This window comes from Sinocyclocheilus rhinocerous, unplaced genomic scaffold (assembly GCF_001515625.1).
Source record: "Sinocyclocheilus rhinocerous isolate Xijiao unplaced genomic scaffold, SAMN03320098_v1.1 scaffold382, whole genome shotgun sequence".
Taxonomy (NCBI): Eukaryota; Metazoa; Chordata; class Actinopteri; order Cypriniformes; family Cyprinidae; genus Sinocyclocheilus; species Sinocyclocheilus rhinocerous.
The window spans coordinates 273,092-290,701 of NW_015642829.1; the positions used below are offsets into that span (position 1 = coordinate 273,092).

General features: G+C 37.7%; 1 protein-coding gene across 2 annotated transcripts; it reads left to right on the forward strand.

Moving 5' to 3' along the window:
* The first annotated feature begins 1,369 nt into the window (after nt 1–1,369).
* Nucleotides 1,370–9,241, forward strand: zp2l1 (zona pellucida glycoprotein 2, like 1). Of its 2 annotated transcripts, XM_016573970.1 has the most exons (9): nt 1,370–1,694; nt 2,397–2,584; nt 7,804–7,858; nt 8,154–8,196; nt 8,289–8,446; nt 8,514–8,706; nt 8,774–8,921; nt 8,998–9,073; nt 9,141–9,241. In XM_016573970.1, the coding sequence occupies exons 1-9, from the start codon at nt 1,409–1,411 to the stop codon at nt 9,215–9,217; spliced, it is 1,224 nt and encodes a 407-aa protein (XP_016429456.1). In that variant the 5' UTR covers nt 1,370–1,408; the 3' UTR covers nt 9,218–9,241. The 2 variants fall into 2 exon arrangements, with proteins under 2 accessions (XP_016429456.1, XP_016429457.1); XM_016573971.1 differs by lacking the exon at nt 8,154–8,196 and having other exon boundaries at nt 7,804–7,901.
* The last annotated feature ends 8,369 nt before the right edge of the window (nt 9,242–17,610 follow it).

The following is a 17,610-nucleotide window of genomic DNA, read 5'->3' on the forward strand; positions in this document are numbered from 1 at the left end:
TATATATATATATATGCTTTATATAAGTTTTACCGCAACGAATCACAAATATAATTTTTCTCAGGGTCTACAGGTCAATGCAGTAATGCCTGTGACACTTACTGTAACATTACTTTACTTTGTGAGGATAAAATAATAGAAACAACTGCTGAACAGTTTCAACTTATGCCCTGTGAATTCTACTGTTGCTAATTTAGCACTTTGTACTGTGAGGTATGTGTGAAAACGTATTAATGTAGAACAGACCTTGACACAGGGAATAATTGTGTTTTATGCATTAATTGTACTAAAATAATTGCATACATTGTTCTTTACTTAATACACTTCAAGGTGTTAAAATATTATTATTATTGTTATTATTATTATTATTACTACTACACATAAAACGTGCCAGACAGATATCACTTAAATAAGTGTCTTGTGAAATCACACCTGTAGTTGTGACAGTCCTCAGCTCTGCAATCAGCAACAATGAGTATGGAGAACAGACTGCACTTCAGTGCCATGACTTTTATTTAACACATTGTTGTAATTTGTTATTATAAGAGTTTCATTATGTTGTGTGATTTCAGGTGCTGCATGCAACCCAAAAATTCTGTCATCATTTCATAAATAAATTACCTTATATTTATATTTAATATATTTATATTTAAGTGCAGGTATGTATGATAAGTCAATTATACTTATAAGGGGCTCAAAATGTATGCACATAATAGTAAAATATGTTTATACAAATATATTTATAATATAAAAGGCTATAGCTTAGGCTAAAACTTGCTTTCTGCAACTTTAAGCTTTGAATACTAAACTTAATGGCAATCAAAACTAATTAATGCCACATGCTTGAAACCAGAAATCAATGAGAGTTTCATTAAGTTTCACATTAGCACTACATATGTTGTCATTTGTTATTGCATGCAGTCTTTCATTCATGAGCTCTATTAGGCTAAATTTAATATTAAACAAAATGTAAGTTTCTGTAGCACTGTCAAATAGCTTGTCCAACACTCATGTTGTCAAATAGCATTTCCAAATAACCATCTCATGTGTTTCAAATCAAAAAGCCATGAAATCTGAATCCACTTTTTGAAGGAGTGAAAACATGTTTTCTAAACTTTGGGGTATGTTTTGCATTTGAATAAAATAGTCCTTTGATATGATATGTATGATAACTTGAATTATTAATTATTGAATTGGCATATTAACAATTTAAGAGTACAATGGTTTCATAGCATGACATAGCTTTTCAAACCTGGTGAGGCCAGCAGGAACACTGCCGATCTTGATGGATCAGGGCTGGGTGCTAATTGGTGGTAAATACTGAGGCGGAGAGAACGTTCAAACATTGGTAATTATCACCCTTTAAAAATAGCTGTTTGAAAGTGCTAAATTGTGTTGTGTTGGAACAATGCCAGCGCTTTGGCGGTTCTTGGGAGTTATCGTACTTTGTATCACTAGTCGTTTGTTTGCTCCATATTCACTGGCACAAAGTCAACAAGCCTTCCAGTGGCCGGGGCAACAATCTTCTTTGAGTTTTGAGGCTAAACAGCCAGCTCTTCAGGCAAAACCTTTTCAGAAGTGTAACGTGGATGACTATGAGAAGGTGCAGTGTGGAGAGCCTGGCATTTCTCATGCAAACTGTGATGCTATAAACTGTTGTTTTGATGGACAAGAGTGCTACTATGGCGAAGCAGGTATGTGTAACTTGTAACATCTGAGACTTGAGAATTGCATTGGTGTATCTCTAAGGCCAAGTCCACACATACACGGGTATTTTTATAAGCTGAGTCCTTTTTTTCCTTCTGTTTTAAAAAAAATCTCCATCCACATGAAAATGCAAACGCATGCTTTGAAGTGCTGTCAAGAGCGTGCCAAACCAACAGGTGGCTATATATATATATATATCTCAACTGTAAAGCCATGTTGGCCAATCAGTAGCCTGAAAAAGTTTCCAGTAGGTGGAGATAACGGCGCAGGCTCCGACATTTCAAGCCAAAAACTCTTTACCCTGGCAGGCATTTTCAAAAATGTTCGGTTTCAGTGACCTAGTGCTGTGTTTGCGTGTGGACAAACGGCCAAACCGCGTAGGGAAAAACTACAGTTTTAAAATTAAACGCGTTCGTGTGGACCGGGCCTAAATGCAATCTAATTAGACTCCAATCATTTGGAACATGGTAAAATCCTTGTGTACTTGAACTACCTTTTTAGCAACATAGAACTTTCCTTTTGGAAAAAGAAGTGCCTATTTGCAATGTTTCAAAGTGAGGATTGTGTTGGTTTCCTTTAATCTGAGCTCTTGCCAATATAGCTTTGGTAAATCATGGTTAATACTAGTTTCAAGCAGCATGCCTTGTCTTCATGATTGAAGGTTTAATTATTTTTTTTTTTCTTACCAGTGACTGTGCAGTGTACAAGGGATGGGCAGTTTGTAGTTGTGGTAATGAGAGATGCAACCCTTCCAAGGCTGAGCTTGGAGTCCATCAGCCTTTTGGGAGGAAGTGATCCTCCTTGTGGTCCTGTTGGCACCACTGTTGCTTTTGCTATCTACCAGTTCCCTGTCACTGCTTGTGGCACCACAATGAAGGTTGGTATCCGACACTTTGTAGCACTTACTGTATCTGCTTGTTAAACTAATGCTGAGTTCACACTGCATGGAAGAAGGACGGGCTACATATCTCTCTTCAAATGTTTAAAGACTCACTTGCATCTTACCAAACTGCTGTTAAGTCTGCTAAAGCTGCATATTTTTCTAATCTAATTTAAACTAATCACTCTAAACCTAAGGTTTTGTTCTCAATTATTCAATCTGTTGCAAATCCTTCTACTAACTCCTTGCCTGATGCCTCTGATGTTCTCTGTGAAAGCTTCTTGAGATTTCAGTGACAAAATTACTAACTTAAGACTTAGTGTCTGCCCCACTTTAACGGTCTCTCCAACCCTGTCATCTGCCTCTGCCTTTTGGGATGCTTTCAAACCTATCAATTTCCAGGCATTGAAGGAGGTGATTGACAAGTTCTAACCCTCATTTTGTTCTAACGATATTATTCACCCGAGATTCTTAAAATTAATCATTGATTCAATTGGACCTGGTTTGGTGTCTCTTATCAATAAGTGTCTCCAAACCGGCGCTGTCCCTGCCAGTCTTAAAGTGTCTACAGTCACTCCCCTACTCAAGAAGCCTTCACTTGACTCTTCTGTTCTAAAAAAAATTTAGGCCAGTTTCTGTCTTACCTTTCACTTCTAAGGTATTGGAGAAAATTGTGCTGGATCAACTTCAACATTTTTTGACAAGTAATTGTATTTGAGGTTTTTCAATCTGGTTTTAAGTCCGCTCACAGCACTGAGTCTGCCCTCTTGAGTGTTAAACGATATGTATCTCTCCACTGATTCTGGAGACTCTGTGGTTCTTATTTTTTTAGATTTATCGTCCGCTTTTGATAGTTGACCACTCCACACTCTTCCAGACTAGAGTCCTGGGTGGGTCTAAAAGCTACTGTTCTTAATTGGTTTCAGTCATACCTGTCTGACAGAGTTTAGAGAAGCTGGGTAATTTTACCTCTTCCAATGCGCCTCTGACCTGTGGCCTACCGTAAGGCTCTATATTAGCTCCTTTATTTTCTCTCTACATGTTACCTCTGGGCTCTATTCTAAGGAAACATGGTGTCCCTTTTCATTTCTATGCAGACGATCCTCAAATCTATCTACCAATCAAAAGAAACAATTCCACAGCGATTACCTCTCTTCAGCAATGCTTAGACGAACCTAAATTATGGCTCGCCCAAAATTCTCTCCCTAAATGAAGACAAGACCGAAGTAATTGGTTTTGGTTCTAATGAGAATTCTCAGTGTATATATGCCCTGATTTGGACAGTTTATCCGTTTTTAGATCTTCACCGGTGCGGAACCTAGGTGTTCTTGTTGACCAGCATTTAAAATATGATAAACGTATCTCCTCCGTTATCGGATCCAGTTTTTATCAACTTTGTCTACGGTCTAAAATCAGAGACTTTCTCACTCCAAAAACTCTAGAAATGGCTGTTCATGCGTTTGTTACATCTCGACTAGATTACTGCAATTCCTTATATTGCGGTATATCTAAATCTCAAATTGCGCGCCTTCAGCTAGTCCAAAACGCTGCTGCCAGACTTCTTCTGAAGTGTCGCAAACATGAACGCATTACTTCAATTCTCAGATCTCTACACTGGTTGCCGGTTCATCAGAGAATAGACTTCAAAATTCTACTCTTTGCTTATAAATCGTTACATAACCCAGCTCCTGTCTACCTCTCTGAGCTCCTTCATTTATACACTCCATCTAGAAGCCTAAGATCTTGCGACCAGGCTTTGTTGGTAGTTCCACATGTTAGACTTGAGCGTAGAGGGGAGCGTGCATTTGCGGTGGCAGGGCCATGGCTTTGGAATACCCTGCTTTTAGAAATTAGAATGGCCCCTTCTCTGCCTGTCTTGAAGTCCCTGCTTAAAAACCTATCTGTTTTCCTTAGTGTATTGATTACTGTTATTCGGTAATTTTTTAATGGGTTGTTCATATTTTTATTTGGCTTGTTTTCTGTGTATGTTTTTATAAATTTCTCTTCTGTAAAGCACTTTGGTCAGCCTAGCGGCTGCTGTAAATGTGCTATACAAATAAAATGAACTTGAACTAAAGCCATGGTGGTGATAAAAATTGCCCCCTTGAATGTAAAAAATGCACCTGGAAATCAATTTCAGGGGGCAAAAATTGCCCCTTAATGGAAAAGTTAAGTTCCTTAACATTTCCATAACATTAACAATTCGTTTAGTTCTTTTTTAGGAATTAAATTAGAATAAAATGCAATTAGAAATGCTATTGCATAACACAATGATGAAATCATTTTAATAATAAATACATTTAAAATAAATCTGGCACAGAAGTTGTTTACTTTTTATTGATTTTATTGTCTTTATAAACAGCCTTAACTACAACAGTTTGAAGTATTTTGATTGATTGAAGTAATTGGTTAAATTCAAGTATTTGACATTCAAGTCTACAAGATACAGTTAGTAAGGTGATGATAAAAATTTCCCCCACAAAAGTAAAAAAACATGCCCCTGGAACAAATATTTTAATTTTTAAAAACCTTTTTGGAACCACTTATTGGTTCCAAATTCACGTCCCCCCAAATGTTTGAATTAGTGGTGGATCAGTGTGCAGTTTCAGTAACTGAATCCTAAGCTTTGACATTTACATTTCCAGATCTCTCCTATCTTGAATGTTTGGTTACATCGTTGAATCTAAGTAAACAATCACATAGCAGCATCTTTCACACAGCCAACTGCTGTTTTTATTATCACAGTCTTGCCTTTCTTATACGTCCTCTAAGATAAAACTCCTCTGAGATACATTGGGCCTCTATGTTTTCTCAGATAGGTACATGGTAGATGGGAGAAGATTAACTTGGGGAGGCTGTGTCTGCTTCAAGTTGTTCCGCTCTAGGTGTTTCTCCCAGTGCTGAAAAAAACTGAGGTGAGAAAAGGAGAAGAGCATGAAGGAATGCTGCAACACTGCAGCTCTCTATGAATAAAAGGACAAATACTCTACAAGAAAACACAAGCTGGTTCGCCTCAGCGTGCGGTGGGTGCGTGGGTGATCAGATGTGCATATGCTTAGGGGGAAAGTGTTTTGAATATTTGACTTTGATTGCGATAGTATTACAGGAGTTCTGCAAGTATGTTTTTGTTTGAAGGTTGTGGTCATGACTTCAAATTATTCTTCAGGTTTTGTGTGTGTGAGAGAGAGAGAGAGAGAGGGAGTAAGAGCTCAGTTCTGCTCCAAGATCATGAACAGGATTTAAAGTCCTGTGGGAATGCTACCGATCTGCACTATCACTTTGTGTCACCTCAGACAGATCAGGCTCCAACCAGACAAACACACACACACACACACACACATACACACTCAGTGCTAGTCTAACTTCTTATCAGATGAGACTTTGATGGGTTAATTTGATCAGTCCTTGAGGATTACGCACTGAATCCTTTAGTTTGGTGTAGTCGGACAATTTGGAAGTTGCTTTCAAACATCAATCTGAAACAACCACAGTTGGAGTCCAAAGGTAAAGCATGCCAACACTCGCACATGTGCACATTCACACACCGCCTGCTGCAGAGTTGCAATTTGCCACGTCTGCTGCAGTTGTGTGTTGCAGCGCTGCATCATTAAACTAGTTAGAGAGACATTTGGCTAATTATCTTCATCTCCGCTGCTTGCTGTTCCTTTGCCCTCCTTTCCTTTTTTAAATGTCTCTTACCAAGCGTCCAGGTTTGGCTGGTTTGCATATCCATTTAGCCCCTGCTGGTAGATGTTGTAACTACACCATTCTGAAGGCAAAAAGCATCTGACAGCCATTCTTTTTCTTTTTAATATATTAACAGAACGTATTTCTTCTTAAATGTATTATATATGTACGATATATTTGTAACATATTTTATAAGATTATTTTAGTATATGTATTAATGTATTTTTAACATGAACTTTTATTTTTATTGTAATTTTTTAAAGAGCATTATATTATTTTAGTAGGGTTAAGGTTTTTTTTTTTTTTTTTTTTATGGTTTTTCTATGTTAGACTTGAGCGTAGAGGGGAGCGTGCATTTGCGGTGGCAGGGCCATGGCTTTGGAATACCCTGCTTTTAGACATTAGAATGGCCCCTTCTCTGCCTGTCTTGAAGTCCCTGCTTAAAAACCTATCTGTTTTCCTTAGTGTATTGATTACTGTTATTCGGTTTATTATTATTATTATTATTATTTTTTTTTTTTTTTTTAAATGGGTTCATTTTTTTTATTTGGCTTGCTTTCGGTGTACGTTTTTATACATTTTCTCTTCTGTAAAGCACTTTGGTCAGCCTAGCGGCTGCTGTAATTGTGCTATACAAATAAAGTTAACTTGAACTTGCATGATTTTTGAACTTGTCGGATCGCCGTTTTCACACTGCGTGACTATCTGGGGTAGCATTCAGTTGCTGCTGTGTTCACATTGCACGATGGATCGGCGACCGGGTGCTTCACATTGCATGACTTCACAATAGGAAGAATCGCTGACAGCTCTGTCTGGTCCTCAAACTACGTTTCACAAAACGCACTCGAGAAGTGATAAGGAAATAACGCGAGAACCCGCGTGCGTCAGACCGTAGTTCTCGAGCGAGACTGGAATTATTTATAAAAAAAATATATATTTTTTTTATGTGTATATGAGCCCTCAAATTGTCTGTGAGCTGATTTCCAGCTAAAAGGAGAAAAGAAAAACCGAATATGCAGGTGGGAGATGCAGGGAACAGGGATTGGGTGTTCTGCAAAGAGAGTTGGAGGCAAATAACTTTGTAGTAACAGTTATGCTGATTTTGTGGCTGGTCAAGCAAATGTTTGTGCTTGTTTCTGTATGATATAATTGTTCATATATCTATTAAAATACTGATATTCTGGTCTATAACTCCTCCCCGAACTTCCCTCTGCCCTGTATCTTGGTCTCTCATTGGCTGTAGGTCATCGCCGATGTGTTTTTCAGTCAGAACTCATTTCACACAGTGTGTTTGTGAATCGCCGACAGCTCCAGATATTTAGCATGCCAAATATTTTGCGGGCGTCGGCGATTTCCCTCAGATCGCGTCTTTGATAATTCACACTGCGTGATTATCACTCGCGTGAACGAGCACCGATTTGCCTCCGATTTCGGGCATTTGTCGGCGATTTTGCAAAACCTGTCGGCGAGTGAAAAATCGGGCTAAAATCGTGCAGTGTGAACGCTGCATAACTTTAACTTCCTTGCAGATGGATGGTGACTTTCTAGTCTATGAAAACAAAATGACTTCTACCTATGAAGTAGGTGTTGGACCTCTAGGCTCCATCACGAGGGACAGCCATTATGAGTGAGTAATTGTGTGTGTGTTTTTTTTTAATTTTTTTTTATTGGTGTCATGACTCTTGGTCCATGTCTTCTAACTTGGGAGTCTTCCCTTTCAGGCTCCTCTTCCAGTGTAGATATTCCGGCACCAGTGTTGAGGCACTGGTTGTTGAAGTCAACACCGTTCCTCCTCCACCTCCTGTGGCTGCTCCTGGACCTCTCAGAGTCCAACTTAGACTGGCTAATGGGCAGTGCTTGACTTCTACCTATGAAGTAGGTGTTGGACCTCTAGGCTCCATCACGAGGGACAGCCATTATGAGTGAGTAATTGTGTGTGTTTTTTTTTAATTTTTTTTTATTGGTGTCATGACTCTTGGTCCATGTCTTCTAACTTGGGAGTCTTCCCTTTCAGGCTCCTCTTCCAGTGTAGATATTCCGGCACCAGTGTTGAGGCACTGGTTGTTGAAGTCAACACCGTTCCTCCTCCACCTCCTGTGGCTGCTCCTGGACCTCTCAGAGTCCAACTTAGACTGGCTAATGGGCAGTGCTTTGCTAAGGGATGTGTGGAAGGTAATGTCATTTTATCAAGTCCCTTTGAAACTGGGCTATATCTGAATGTATTGTCTGGCTTGTGCAGAAGATCAAGCTTACTCGGCATACTATGGTGATGCCGAGTATCCTGTGACGAAAGTATTGCGGGAGCCGGTCTATGTTGAAGTGCACATTCTAGAGAGGACTGACCCCAACATTGTTCTGACTTTGGGTCGCTGCTGGGCAACCTCAAACCCTGACCCTCAGAGTCTGCCCCAGTGGGATCTTCTTGTGAATGGGTAACCACTAAAGGTGTTTTTGGTGTAACGTTGCTGGTGAGATTTGTAATGATTTGCTGTTGTGCAGTTGTCCTTACCAGGATGACCGTTACCTGACTACACTGATCCCTGTGGATGGGTCTTCAGGCCTGCAGTTTCCAACTCACTACAAACGATTCGTACTCAAAATGTTCACGTTTGTGGAACCTACAACTTTGGTTCCATTGAAGGAGATGGTACTTCTCACTCTCCCTCTATTTTCAAACCTTTTTGTATCTGGCTTTACTTGGTCTAAAACATGTTCTCTACCAGGTTTTCATTCACTGTAGCACATCAGTGTGTACCCCAACTGCAGCAGAAACTTGTGTTCAGAGTTGCAACCGGAGGAGTGAGTGCTACTTGTATTAATAGTCTGTGGCATACTTGAGCCCCTTTCTGACTTCTGTCTCTTACAGGGAGAGATGCTGAGAAACCAGCAGACGGTACCCGTACAGTTGTCTCCAGTGGAGAAGTTATCTTTCACTTCCTCTGACTCGTTTTGCAATAAATTCTGAAACCATCTTTGGATCATAGCTTTTTTTTTTTTTCCTCACTTCTACGGATCTGCTCAAATGGCAAGGTTTTTTTCCCCTGGCTTGGTATCTCCCTCAACTGGTTGTCTTGTACTATGGAATGCTAATGTATGCTCTGTTCTTACATCTCATACACCCTGGAGATGTTTGTCACTACCAAACATCTGTACAAGATCTGTGACTATAATGGATGCTAAGATCCCATAAGCGGTGTTGACTAGAGGGACCAGATCTAAAGTGGTGCAACGGTCCCAATTTTGTGGACTACCCATTTAAGGTAATCCCATTTAAAGTAACATGGCACAAGTGAATATACTTTGCAACCTGATTTAAAGGGGGAAAAAATTAACTCAAGTTGGTTTCTGGTCATCAGTTTTGTGCAAAATTCAGAATAGGCTCCCTTACAATGAGTTAGAATTTGAGTTGAATTGGCCACACTACAGGAAGATGAATTATGACTGGAAGAGGAATCTATCTAGCTGTGTAGCTAGCTTAAAACCAAAAACTCCAAGACTTTCAAACTTCAGTTAATGGTAATTCTGCTTCCTTGGATTAAAATTTGAATTGTGGCACAACAAAGTTCAGCATCCTGCCTGCTATCTCAATTAAAATTCTAATCCAACAAATTTAAAAGGCATTCTCAATCCAATTCTGAATGGTGCACAACTCTGGTGTATATATTAACTTTATTAGTCACTCCTCAATTAAAATTCTAATCCAACAAATTTAAAAGGCATTCTGAATGGTGCACAACTCTGGTGTATATATTAACTTTATTAGTCACTTGGGAATTAAGCATAGAATAAACATATCATAGTTGATGTAGTGCAATAATGAATCTGGGAAACTAGTTCCAGAGAGAATTATGAAGGTTAAAGCTTCTGGCAGTTATTTATTTGATATGGTGATCCATTGCACATTTGCTTATATATTTTGTTTCCCAACTTTCTGTGTTAATAGCCATACAGTGTCTTACAAATACCGTTGCCACTAATCCGTTTAGAAAAGTCATGAAATGTTAAAATATTCACTCATTTATTTGCAAATATGCATTTGCATTTTTATGAACCATTTTCTAGATTTATACATTAGAGTTTTCAGTGTTCTCTATCATTTGGGATCACACATCTGCTCAGAGATATAAATGTGATTGAATAACTGGCTTACCCAGAAAGGCCAGGTATAAGAAACTTTTAATGGTACCCCTAACGGTGTTATTAGTAAAACACTGGCCATTTAGAGCGTCAGGGGAGCTGAGCCTGCCAGTTCATGTTCTGTCTATTTTAACCTGAACAATAATGAGCGGTTGAAACTGGAACCAATAAAAAATGATTAGCTTGCTTGCCAGCGCTAATTGTGTTGTGACTAATTCTGTGATGCGCTGACAGTGTAATGTTATACACTGAGGAAATTACCAGCAATTAAGGCAATCCAGGAAGTTAGTTTAAACAAATATTGGTGGAAAATGCAACACACCTTTCAGTTATAGGTTTGCCTTGACATTTTTCTTTAAGTGCAGCCTCTTTTTTTTTTTTTTTTTTTTTTTTTTTTTTTTTTTTTTTTTTTTTTTTTTTTTTTTTTTTTTTTTTTTTTTTTTTTTTTTTTTTTTTTTTTTTTTTTTTTTTTTTTTTTTTTTTTTTTTTTTTTTTTTTTTTTTTTTTTTTTTTTTTTTTTTTTTTTTTTTTTTTTTTTTTTTTTTTTTTTTTTTTTTTTTTTTTTTTTCCTTGAAATCAAGCATGGAGCATAATGGAGCCTAGATCCAAGACCGGGAGTTATAAGGCTCTGCTATAACAGTGGCATGAAAATGGGAATTCTTAAAGAAGCAGACCTCATTATAAACAACCATCCTGTCTGTGAAAGTGCTGGGTGGGCTGCAGTCAGTGACATTTGCAGTGCATCAGACTACACATGACACTGTGCAGTCTTTGCAATAAAACAGATGCAGGACTGTGGCCACTACCATGATGGCCATCTGGCCTAGTCATATTCTTTGTACTGAGAATAGACGTTTATATGTCTCATCCGCATGTGCCAGTTGATCGCTACTGAGATGAATGGCAATGTTAACGGATAGCTTTTTCTAGATAATATAGACCTCATTGGCAAATAAAATTTAGCTGGAAAAGCTGGTTGTAAATTAAAGCCTTGTGGGAACATCAGCATACCAACATCCTTTGGTGAAGACCAGAAAATACATTATGGTGACCAGCCGGTCTTTTCAACAGGAGTGTTCTCAATAGTCATGAAAAGATAATGTGAAATAAGTGATGCAATATAGACTTGTGATTGGATGATTGGGTGGCAATGAGAGACAGGAATTCAAAAGCTGCAATGTTTGATTCCATGATCTAAGAAAAATGCCCAGCTTTTTTCTTTGTAAAATAAATGTCTTGAGTATTATTTAAAGTTGTCTGCTTTTCACTCATCACTCCAGCCCACCAGCCCAATTACACCATTTTCTTTGGATTGTTGGAAAACTGGTTCTGTTCAGCTTCTTTTGCTAGAGTAACAAAGTCTTTTTACATTCAGATCTGTTTGTATTATGTCAGTGACATGCAGCTGTTTGCCTCAAACAAAATTGTGATAATTGCGTCTGATAATTGCACAGAGAAAAGCTCCTGTGGGCCACTCTGGAACTCTTGACAACAAATTACTACATGCAGGACTTTAAATAAGTGGCCTTTTCAAAGCTATGAGGCTTTCACTTTTATGTTTGTGGATATCTGACATATCAGGATGACGAATATGTGAAAAGAAACCATTAAGGCACTTTTGATACTTACTGAACTAGTTTATTTTGACTGTTCAGAGTAATGTGAATCAATTACTTGGACATGTACACACCAGTGGGTGGGTGAGGCTACATAAGGGCCAGGGTGGCACTGGCCCACTCAAATTGACCGCTGGCCCAACCAATCAAATGACTGTATACAGAAAAATCCTGCATACATAATCTCTCAAATACATGAACTTAAGAACTACTTGCATGTGTAAACTGTTACGGGGCAAACAAGACGTGAGACGTCTCTCAAATAAACTTAAGAACTACTTGCATGTGTAAGCTGTTACGGGGCAAACAAGACGTGAGACGTACGGATCCATTTGCAAGCTTTATTAAGGGCGTGGTCCAAACAAGCGAGGGTCAGTCGACGGCGAACGTAATCCAACAGGGACGAGACTAGAGGGATAATCCAGGTACAAGGCAAAGATCAGAACCCGAGAAAACAGACAAGGCAAGACTAAGATAAGGCTAGGAAAACTAAGCAGGCTCCGTAAGGTAGCTATCAGCTATAGCAGTGATACACGCTAAACAATACTCGGCCCTGAGAGAGAGGAAGTCCATGGCTTATGTAGCATGTCTGATTGGATTCAGCTGTGTGTGTGTAATCGGTGCATTCAGCTGTGTGCGTGTAATCAGTGCAATGGATAATGGGAACTGTAGTCCGGGTGAAGTGCAACAGTAGTGTGGTGCAAGAGTCCATAGTAGTGAGCGGGTGATCTCTGGTGGTGAGCGAACGGAAGTGCATGGACCGGAATCGTGACATAAACATGTAAAGAATAAGTAAGTAATAAGATACTGGTGGATGAGCCTTGGTCTTCAGTTGGGTGATTCTATTCTATGTTGAACTGTAAATGTCTTTAAAGTCTTTACTCCTCATCCTTACCCACTATAGACAATGTGAAGCTGGCGTTGTGCCGTGTTGAATTCTGGGTAACTCTTTTGTTGTCATATTAGGAGAATTGTGCTAACTTTTTGCTAAGCCAGTGTTTTGATTCTCTTTCATGATTGTGAAAATATCGCCATTGTAGGTCATTCCTGCTGCATTGAGAATGTAACTCACATCATCGTTCAGGGAGAAAACTGGAAAATGTAATATGTTTTGTAATTTGTTTGGTTTAATAATTAACATTTACCTTTGCGAATATAACTCTCACAGTCAGCTTATGACTTAGCTGAACTTGCATGCAGCCACTACAAAACTGTTCATAAGTTATTTGATATAGGTATGTTATGTTATAGGTATTTGATTTTGGTTGTTGTGTGTTGAAATAAATCTAGAATAAGGGCTACTCACTAAGTGAAGTTATAATTTTACCTGGATATTATCGTAAATATTCTGTGATTGTAACTGTTCTGTTATTGTTGATTGTAACTAGCAACACCTGCACCGAAACAATGCAAAAATCGCTTCGACTGCAGTAGGCCTATTTATTGTGAATTTAAATTCGCTTCACGAACAATATCTTGCAGTATTTGCTTTCATTCATTCATTCATAACGTTATTAGATATACAGTTCCAGTCTGAACCAAGTTTGGGAAATTTAGATGAGGTAATCAACATTGTTACCTCATTAAATCAATAAGTGTTCAACATGCAATGGTAGTTTAATTGTCTTGCTCTGTTTCTAAAGTCTTATTAGTATTCATTCGGGTTTGGAGATTCTTTATTTAGCAGTGAGGTGGTCAATTCAGGTTCCTAATCTCACTTTCTCCCTGGGTTTAATAAAAATGCATCATAAAATGTTTTAGAGGCCTCTGACTAAGCTCTTAATGGAGGACAGGTCATCTCAGATTCAGATCTCACTTTTTTACTAACACATTTTGTAGGGCAGCTTAAGGACTGGTGGAGGCCTGTAATTCTGCAAATTGAAGGTGGTAACAGGGGACCTGGAGGCAGCAGACATTACTTTCAGCTTGTTAGATTTATTTCTAATTATAGAAGATTATTTTTGGACTTTTTCCATATTTTTATTGACAGAGAACATAGACAGGGGATGAGGAATTGCGCACAGATATTTTCAGTCATTTGTTCTTTAATGTTTTGTTTAGTTTTTTTTTTAGCCAGGATTTTCTACATGGGGAAAAGATATTGCTTATTCTCACAGCGACAAACAAAAACAATAGCTCTCCCCCATGCCACCAATACTTCACAGAATAGGTCACTGTTTTAATCAGTGAAATATCTTGTTTTAAAGTCATAGATTCATATTCTATTTATGGAGTAACCCTGTTTACAAATTCTTTGCTCTCTGGCTTGTGGATGTACTAAGGATATATTGCATACTGACCTAAAACACTTAAACCCTTTCGTTATCAGCTTACAACGAGATAGAGTACAACCGTACAGATCCAAAAGTGAAAAAGGAACCCTTTAGTTTTCAACTTCAGAAAATAATAATAATATTAAAAAAAGTTTTTAATAGGCAGTCTCCTGGTGAAGAACAGCATTAATCATAATCCTGAAGAATCTCTTTGACTCCACCAATCAGAGAAGTCGGTGTTACCATGGAAATGAGAACTAAACCAAAAGAGCTCAGCTGCAAACATAAATCACTGCAAATGGCACAGTCAAGTTACAGTTTGAAACCGTTTATATATTTGTATATATTTATGTTGAATATTTTGAAATAAACATCAGATGTGCAGTTGTTTTAAAATCAGTAACTAAATTATTTGTGTTTCTATTAAGGTAGGGTGGGGAAAAAGCCCCCAACCCCTACTGCTTTTCCCAAAATAACCACTAGATAAAGCCAATTATAATTTATATAATGACAATTATAATTGATATAATATAAATAGAATAAATACGTAGACGCAAAAGACGGGTTCTTTTGTAGGGAGGGGATTTCACCGGTGTAGGTTTTTCACCTGTGTTTTCATTAGTGAGGGAGTTGGGTAATTGATGTCTTTATTTTCCTTTTATTTTCTGGTTAGGAAAGTTGTATCCAAAAATCCTTTATTAAAGAGGCCATGAACTGCCTTTTTTATTATTTTATGTTGTTCTCTGAGGACCACTTAGTGTAATCAAGATTTTTATATATATATATATAAAAAAAAAATCATAATTTGCAAGTGATTTCTGTCCTGTTTTAAGCCCCCTCATCGGAACGCCCTGTTTGAATAGGTGTGGTGGATTGTAGACCCTGTAGTAAACACCCACTGCTATGATTGACTAACAGTTTTGCATATTGCAAGTTCGAAAGGACAGCTGTGTGCCCACCAATGAAAACTTCTGCATGTTTGACAGCCTACATCATTCATAGATGGATGCGGCTGTGATTTAGGTAAAAAGCATATAAATACTCGGTACATATCAAACAATCTGTAATAACAGACAAAGCAATAGTGCCCACATAATAAAAACACTGTTACTCACACAGTTCTTTAGCCTTTTTCATTATTATTTACCTTCTGTCTTTGTGAACCGGTGGGTAGGGTTAAACAGGAAGTGATGTAGAAGCAGGCGTTGATCTTCTGCGTAGGTGGTGTTTAGCAACACTATTACGTCATAAAATGGCACATTCCACAACCTGTTGTTTTGGCAGAGTGGCTTCAATATAAGCTGTTTTTAGACTAATGAGAAAGTTCTGAAACATACAGAATGTTTTTATAGTACAATGACCTCTTATTTCCCAGTTCATGACCCCTTTAAGATTTCCCTTCCCTTCCCTTCCCAGAAGGATATATTATAATATTAAACAATGTTAAATACTACTTGCCTTTTAATGAGACTTATTTCTTTTCTACTCCAACTTTTTATATATATATTTTTTTTTTACTTGAAGCCCCACACATATAAAACTTTAATAAACCATTTAATATAATTATTATTATTTTTAAAATAGATATGCACAATGAAATGAGTGTCATGTTGTTGACCCAACAGCAGGGAAAGCAGCAGCGTGTTATGCAGAAGACTGTCTTCCACACTCACACTGTCTTAGAATGACCTCCAGCCTTGACAACTCTGTCACAGTTTACTGCTGATGAGCTCAGGGGAGTCTGGATCAGGAGGAAGCCGGGATCAGTCCCTTCAGCCTCGGGCTTCACACATCTTATTACACTAGAGTTTAGCTGGGGTTTGTCTATGGATCAACTTGAGCACTATCTGTTGCCCAGCTCCATGCTTTGTCTCTTGAGATTTACTCCGTGCAGCTGTCAAGAGCTGACAGCCTACTGACAACATGCATACCGCAGAGCTCACTGCAGTGCTTACTTAGAATACTAGAACACACGTTTGTTAGGCTTTTAGTAGCTGCTGCTTCATTATCTTTTTGAAGGTAACAGACTAGGATAGTATTTCATCAGTAAATCATTCTTTTGATCTACATAAATTCATGGATAAAATCCCAAACTTTGGGTTCACTCAGTGTCCACCAGTTTTTAATGCAATAGTTCAAACAAGAATTCTGCCATTATTTATACACCTTCATGTTGTTACAAACCCGCTCTCTTTCGCTCTCGCTTTCTTGCTTAACTTTTAATGTACTAAAGTAAAAAGTACAGATCGAAGAATGATTATTTTGTAATTTTATATAGGCTACTTATATAATTTAATTATATATATATATATATATATATATATATGTGTGTGTGTGTGTGTGTACCTAGTCTGTGATGTAAAACGCCCCCGGCCACTTGGGGTAAAATGGGCATCACTTCCCACTATGATCATTAATGTAGTTACCATGTTCTGAGCATCACATTCTAATGCTAAATTTCTCCAAATCTGTTCCAATAAACAAACAAACTCAACTGCATCTTGGTTGGCCTGAGGGTAAATTTTAAGCAAACTTTTATTTTTGAGTGAACTATTCCTTTAACAATGTAAGATATAACAGAACACATAACATACATAACTGATTAGAAAAAAGAAAAAGAAAAACCACAACAAAGATATCTCCATGAAAGTTATTTAAATGAAAAGAACATTAAATGTGAAACAGTGTCACACAGGGAATTCTGGGAATGTTAATTTATGGCGTTTCAACTGTAAATTACAAGATGGCTTGTAATTTTTCACTTCCAAAAATGGTAAATATAACCGTATTATACTGTAAAATTACATAAAATGTCACATTAGATTGACAGTTTTTCACTAGGGAACTTACTGTTAACCAATTAACTTTTTTTTTTTACTGTAGCATTCTTGAATAAGGCAAAATAGGTTAAACTGATGTCATAAAAAGGCATTTGTGCAAAAAAAAAAAAGAGTGACTTAATGACTCACAGTTCAGCGCTATTTAGCACCTGGCTATGAACCAAGTTTTTGAGTTGAAACTAAAGTGATTTCCCCCCTCAATACTGTTTAAAATTCAGAACATTTAAATGTAAATTCCACAGTGCATTTAGTTCCTTGTTTTGCCTTGTTTAGAGCTATAGACCAAAGAATTGTCATTCCAACCTTTTAAAGCTTGCCCTCATACATATCAAATAAACACAATGGAATCACCCTGCCTGGACTAAAGCATGAGTGCACTGCTACTAATAAAGATATTATGACTTTCTACTGGCAGCTTATGTTTTTCAAATGTGCACTTTATCCAGATGTTGTCATGGTGACATGTTAAA

Excerpts from the sequence above, each read along its gene's own strand:
- zp2l1 (XM_016573971.1), top strand. The coding sequence starts at position 1,409 with ATGCCAGCGCTTTGGCGGTTCTTGGGAGTTATCGTACTTTGTATCACT. Across the intron at positions 2,585-7,803 it reads CTTGTGGCACCACAATGAAG|ATGGATGGTGACTTTCTAGT; the intron begins GTTGGTATCCGA and ends ACTTCCTTGCAG. Across the intron at positions 9,074-9,140 it reads TCAGAGTTGCAACCGGAGGA|GGAGAGATGCTGAGAAACCA; the intron begins GTGAGTGCTACT and ends TGTCTCTTACAG.